At 38.2% G+C, this 7,147-nt stretch overlaps 1 protein-coding gene across 1 annotated transcript in view; it reads left to right on the plus strand.

Annotated features, from left to right (window-relative positions):
• Positions 1 to 4,665, plus strand: part of LOC102296977 (pterin-4-alpha-carbinolamine dehydratase 2) — a 16,994-nt gene extending 12,329 nt beyond the window's left edge. The window contains exons 3-4 of the mRNA XM_005923121.3: positions 2,499 to 2,579; positions 4,384 to 4,665. Coding sequence (XP_005923183.1) covers positions 2,499 to 2,579; positions 4,384 to 4,479 — 177 coding nt within the window. The 3' untranslated portion in view covers positions 4,480 to 4,665. The remainder of the gene's footprint in view (positions 1 to 2,498; positions 2,580 to 4,383) is intronic.
• The last annotated feature ends 2,482 nt before the right edge of the window (positions 4,666 to 7,147 follow it).

Raw genomic sequence — 7,147 nt, forward strand, 5'->3', positions numbered from 1 at the left:
TGTGTGTGTGTGTGTGTGTGTGTGTGTGTGTGTGTGTGTATTGAATTATTTTGGTGTTTCTGTTGAAGCTAGCTTTTTCGCCAACTAAGACAGCATTGTTGAGTTTTTAGAGTGTACATCAGTGTGTTCTTGCAGCCTTGCTATTGAATGTATGCATAGCAAAGTGCTATGCTAATGGACACAAACATTCATGAGCACAGTTTTAAAAGCTGTGTAGACTGAATTTCTGTCATCTTTCTCTCTTTGAAACAAAAAGGTACTCAAGCTGAAAAACCCACTTGTGTACAGTATAAGCTAGTTCCTACCATAAAGGATTTACGTAGCCACTGTAATGTACATATTGTTACTATACACTGTGTTTCCATCAGTTTTCTAATGCCACACATTACCACTCTTGAATGAGAGTGTCAGCTAACACTAGCAAATTTGGTTACCATTCTTAAGTTGTATTTTTGTAAGGAACAAATTGAAATCTGCCAGTTATTGTGAAGTAGCTAAATAGCAAAATACCAGAACTTCATTTAGCAAAACTCAAGTAGAAACCATTTTTTGTCAAATAAATGCATTAAAACTGCTTTATGAGGTCCCTACAACACAAATGCAGTGGAGCAGACCAAAAGGTGAGGTGTGACAGCAGTTGTCTGTGTTAAAGTGGCCACACCCCCAAATCTAGTTTCCAGATAGATGAGTTAGAGAAACTGTCTATAGAGGCCTAAACACTTTCTATACTAGGCTGTGAATGTCTACTCTTAAATTCTGCTGTAAAATTGGGCACTTTAACATTGGATTGTATGGGGATCAATTCACTTTTGGAGCAAGCCTCTAGTGGGCACCAGAGGAACTGCAGTATTTGGCACTTTGCATGGTCTCAGCCAACATCTTGTGTAGTGGAAACCCTAATACCAATGATGGTGTCAAAAAAGAAGGAAAAAAATGTTAGCCTGAAGAATGAGTTATAAACATTCATAGACCATGTTTAATCAGCCGGAAGTATCTTAAAATACCACGAGATGACTTTTTTGTTCTATAACAAGGGACAGATTAGAAAGGGAGTTTCTGAAAAAGCACAGTGTTTTGAACTGGGACATTGTGCAGGAACCAAAAGTGTTAACACAGAATCCTTTTACCTGTCACTTAATGTTCCTCAGTGGTATATTAACCTGAAGTCAGCCCTTAGAGGGAGAAGACATGTTTGGACAACACCTGACATGACAGGCTGCTTAGCAATCTCCATTAAAGCCAATGAAAACTGAGAAAAAGCAGACCGCCCGGCTCTCTAAATTGGTGCCAGTGAGGTCAAGTTGCAGGAATATGTCAATTACTTAAATTGATCGGGAGACGGTTTCCTTGATAACCAATTTGATCAAGCTCCTGATCGTGTTACATGCATAGCACTACACGTGAATTGAGCAGGCTGTCTCAGAAATTGGTTACAACACACTAAAAAGGCTAAACGCAATTTCCTCTTTGAGGCTAATTCTGTTTCGTCATGTCAGGTGGTGGATGGGGCCACAGCCATAGCATGTAAACAATGGCATTTCAGTTGATTTAATTAGGCAGAGAGGAAGCATTTAGGGGCTTAATTGAGATTGCAGTGGGAAATTGCTCTGAAATAGGTCTACCTGATTCTTTTTTCTTCTTTTTTTTCCTCTCCTCACAGAGAGCATGACGAGGGATTTCACTCTCCTCTTTGTAGATAATTAGAATAACCGTAATCACTCCCTGGATGGCCTGTGATTGGAGCGAGTCACATGCCAAACTTATGAAGAGTGTGTATGTTTCTCGGTGTGTGCATGCATGCTCTAAAGTCCTTTTGTGGTTGTGGAAATTGAACACATGCATCCAAGAGGACCTTCTATATTCAGAAATCCGTCTTGTACTTCTCCCCGCCTCAGATGGCAGTATTGCACTTTATTAAGCTTTGGATTGACATTATTTTATTTATATAGTATTAAACTTTTTTATTCTGTCCTAACATGGTTCTCTATTAACATTGTGTTTTAATTGTTGTACCACATTTTGTGACCTTTATGTCAGTGAATGTGCTATATAAATAAACGTTACTTACTTTATTTATTATTTATGAAACTTCACATTTAACTTATTTCAAATTTGGTGACAGAGCCCTTTAAACAGGCCCGCTATATTTTCTAATCAATAGTTCTGTTGAAGTGTTACAATTTTGCAAGATTACCTACAGAATGATTTGTTTTCACTAATTATGTGTATACTGTTAACATTTATTTATTTTAATTTAGATTTTGACCATTAAAAATGCAGGAGTCCTTTTCTGTTTGTTATTCTGATGACTTTGCTTTTAGCAGAATTTGTACATCTGAACATTTGATCATCTTTTTGTATTTTTTCCATTTATTTATGTATTTATAAAAAAGTGGATCAAATTTAATGCAGTGTATTAATCACTTTGTGCTTAAAAACATGCATTTTGAAGCATGCTCGCAATAAATTCAGCCATCATCTTATTTTCCCCCTAACAGGCGTTTGGCTTTATGTCACGGGTGGCTCTGCAGGCAGAGAAGATGAACCATCACCCAGAATGGTTCAATGTTTATAATAAGGTAACAGGGACTGGAGATTCATTTACAGTGCTGCGTTTATTTACTGTCAATTAGAGTAAGCGCATTTTGCAAAATCAATAGTGGTTTGTTTGATTTGTTGCCATATTTACAGTTTTGTGGTTTGTTAATAACAAATTAGACACACTGCAACTGATCTTGTATAAAGCCTGAATTATTTATTTATTTATTTATTTATTTATGTCAAACGGTTATCACTGGCCCATAGCCAGGCTTTCACACACTCCTTATGCAAAAAGAAAAAGGAAGAGAAAAAGCCAAAATCAGGTTCACACTTTACTCCCATAGTTTTTTTTTGGTTTTTTGGGTTTTTTTTGTGAAAAGCTCTGCAAATATGTCTGCCTTCCTTCACAACCCCAGCACTCACACAGGCTCTCTCACTTTCCCTGCCTCACAAATAAAGTAGTGGTTGATATGACAAACCCAGTCCCTGAAAATCTCTCAGCATTAGGCTGTAGCCACTGAGTTACTGTGTGGCGGACCGGGCCGCTCTGGGAGGAATGCTGCTCCTAATCCACTCTTTATTAAAGTCTCTGTACAATGGTGCAACAGGTCTCTGGGCCCCCACAGCACTTTCCACCAGACACTTACACATAAATCCCACACCGACTGAGGTACAGCCTCGACAAAACAGAAGCTGTATGCTGAGCTGCTGCTAATATTCTCTAAAATTCACTCTAAACCTTCTGTTCTGTTTTGGTGGTTGTCAGTTTTAAGGGTATTTACAAAAAATGTTTTTGGAAGCCGGGGGGGTTAAACTGCTGCAGGAAAGGAGTAGTTATCACAGTTTATGTCAAATAAAACTATAATGTGTATCACAATATGTACAAAGTTTCACATTTTGTAAAGTATGATTAGAGAGTGGTTTTTAGGAGAGTATTGTTTGACAGCAGCAGGAAGTCTCAGCGCCTGTGGGCAGTTTGCTTGAGTTTGTCATCACAGAAATGTCACACAGAGACCAAAAACCAAAACCTGTACTCACTGGCTGCATGTGGCAAACCACAGCACAGCTGGGAGCACTGCACGCTGTAGTTACACCTACCAATACACAGGAAGGTCACATTATATTTCCACCAGAATGTGCAAGAGCTGTCACAGAACTAGGTGATAGTTTTAATATTTTTTTCCAAGGTTGCACAACACTGGATGCGACACATAATGCACTGAAAGCTGTGTCTAGATGGCCACGCATATGCTATCTGATTTGTACCTTGCACTCTTGAATACAGACTGGAAATCAAAGGTGGACATAATTACTCTAACATTCCCCCCTTTAGACTGTGACCAGCATTTTGACTTGAGCCTAATAGCTTATACAACTGGAGCCAGACGCGCCCATATTTGGAAAACGGGGTGATTCTAATTAGATTAGTATATTTTTACAGGTAAAACCATGGTATTTAATTTGACAAAACTGTATATTGGTTCAGTTAACCACAGAGCAAGCCATATTATTTGTCCCATAACTGATGACTTGAAATTGATCCAAAAGGCGCCACCAAAACAAACAGTTGCGAGAGCTTCTGTTTAGTCACTCGAATGAATAAAGGCAAAGCCTGGTGATGCAGATAGGCGCCGGCACCTACCTGTCAAAGTGACCACAGTCCTAATAATGCAAAACTTTGAGCTATACCACAATTGAAAAGAATGGAAGGTTTTCTGAAATGACAAAGAATGTAATTTTATTGGATTTATTAAACTCTTAAAAGTTGTTTTTAGGAAAATATTTTGATCATGTTGATCACATTGCCTTGTGATTGACACTAACTTGTATATGTCTTCACAGGTCCAAATTACACTGTCTACACATGACTGTGGAGGGCTGTCAAAACGGGACATCAAAATGGCCAAATTTATTGACAAAATTTCACTTTCCATGTAGTTTTTTTTGTCTTTAGTCTGCAATCTGTCACAGCCTTTGTAGATACACTGATTTTAGTTTCAACTCTTTAAAAAGACAACTGCACTACAGAGTTAAATGTATTTAGTCTTTCACATGTGCATATCCTGCTTCTGATTTTTGTCCCAAATAAAATCTGTCAAAATAAAATAAACATTTTACACTGTTTACAAATGTTCGAAATCTTTTTGTGACAGTTTAACTTGTTTCATCTCTAATTGTTTTAAAATGATGCAGTGTATCTTGAATTAACACTGTGTATGAAAGCTCTTTGGTTTAGATTTCCCCAAAAGTCAGAGACTGGAAAGGTATCACTGAGTGATTTTCTCATATGGAATTAAAATGGATCGTGATTGGTCAGCACTACCCTGTCAAGTTCTCACCAGTGAGCTTTTACATGTGAGTCCATCAGAACACATGCTCTCCTTTTGTCACTTGATCGTGGAAGGGGTCAAAGTCAGTAGGAAGGGAATTAATTTGATTTGCGATTTTGTAAAGGATGAACTAAATTCAGTGCCTTCTACCTCTCATGTGTTGTAGTTTTTGGGGGAAAATCCAAGTTTATAAACATAAATATGCATAAATAAAGCATAAATATGCTTCCTTGGTCTTTCCTGATCATAGTGAGTTTAAAAAATGCTGTAAATTCTCATTTTATCGCCAAACTAAATTCAGAGTCAGCTCAAACAGATTTGCTACCTTTTTAAATGAGGAACCTGACAGCACTTCAAGTACAAGTCAGTGTCTGCTGGTTAAGCATAGAAAGTAAAAATGGGCAGCATGAACTGTCTGAATGTTACAAAAGTCATCCAACAGTGACTCGTTTAACATGTTCCATCCCATTTGTTTAATTTCTACAAAATGGGTGAGATGTTGGAGTTTGACACATCCCTAGGACAATGCAAACATTGGAGGTCTCCTGCCCTGCTCACATTTTCATTTTCTATTACTTAAATCTGATCACAGTCAGTCATATGTGCAATACCTAAGAAAAACTAAATCTTGATCACAGTTTTGGATTGAGGGATTCATGCTATGGGAAACAAAGGAAACACTGAATGAATGGAATAATCAGAGACAGGGCAGATTCTGTAATATCAATTTTCTCATTTAATCGTATTTCTAAATGTCAAATAGTTTATTTATTGCATCAACTTGAATGCAGCTGGATTTTCATTCATCGCTGACCATGTGGTATGTGATTGTAATAAGCCAAACAGAAGCTAATTGCAGTCGTACTGATGCTTGGACTGGATTTTAAGTAACTATCAGTAATTGTTCTAGTTAAAGAGTAAGGTTAAAATGTGGGGTGATGGACTGGGTGTGCTTCTTCTCACAATTAGTGGTAATTAATTACATGCTGACAAGCCTGGATGACTATATTAGCAATTAGAAAGGCTTTTAGCGCAAAGCATCAGGTAATGACTTTGATGAGGTTTTTCTGGTCACAAACGAGTGACATAAAAAACCCCAAAGCAAAATATGAATTGTCTGTCAGAACAGCTTCAGTGTACTTTGACACTGACTCTACATGTCTCGAAACCTAAGCTGGAGGGACTCTTCCATGTTATTCTTTCATTTGGTATTTAAATGACGGAGGAGAGCGCTAACTTGTCAGCCAGAAATCTCCCAGAAGTCAATTAGATTGGAATTTAGTGACTGGGAAGCCCATACCATATAATTCATATAATTTTAATACTCATCAAGCTATCCATAATCCCTTTGTCCTGTTTGAATGGAACCTTCTCATGTTGGAAGAGTCCATTCCCATCAGGATCAGAAAATTCACCCCCTAAACCCCGCCAGCAAAATGACCCCCATGCCATATAACATAGCTCTGTACTGTGTAATGCTTTTTTCAGATGGCATTGCTGGATCGCGGGATGCTGCTGCTAAATTCAGTTTTCTCATTGCTGCTAGGCCTCCACTTACAGGGTAACTTGAATATACATATTGTATAATTTGTCAAATTTTCACATTGTATTGCCAAGGCCATCTAAGCCCACACACGCTGGTGAGGTTAAAGCACATGCTGAAAGTCAGATATATATATATATCATATTACAAAGATGATTTGTGAGCACTAAAGTAGCCCCAGTTTATTCATCTGAACGGGGAAGTTCTCACCAAAATAAGACGACGGTTGCATCTGTTGTGTGTTACATTGTACAACACTGACCCAAGCAGCCACCCTTCAAACTGCTTTTTGTGCAGGAGGACAACTTTGAGGCTGGAAACAATAGCAGTGAATTCAAGTGTTTTCAGTGTTGCTAATAGAGACCACATTGCCTCTGTTTGCACTCTAACGTGTGTGTCATCTGTATTGTCTCAAAGTGAATGCACTAGCTCCTTTTTAACAAATTTCTGTGGAGGTGTGCATTGTTCTGTGGTTAGAAAACTGAGGTTGAAAACAATAATAGAAGACAGAGGATTAAAAAGCAAAGCTCTTTTTCTCCCTCAGAATTATATTTTTCTATTTTTAAATAACCCAACAGAGGAGGGATCTTCCTCCCCTGTTGGATTTATGCCTCCTTGCAACTCCTGCCTCTGCTCCACTAACTCGCTGGCTCTTTCTGCACTGACTGCAGAGACCAACCTGCAATCAATACTCCAGAAAAGTGCTGAGAAGACAGCAAACAAGCTGACCACA

This window comes from Haplochromis burtoni, unplaced genomic scaffold, assembly GCF_018398535.1.
Source record: "Haplochromis burtoni strain Fernald_Lab_line unplaced genomic scaffold, NCSU_Asbu1 Contig_66, whole genome shotgun sequence".
NCBI lineage: Eukaryota > Metazoa > Chordata > Actinopteri > Cichliformes > Cichlidae > Haplochromis > Haplochromis burtoni.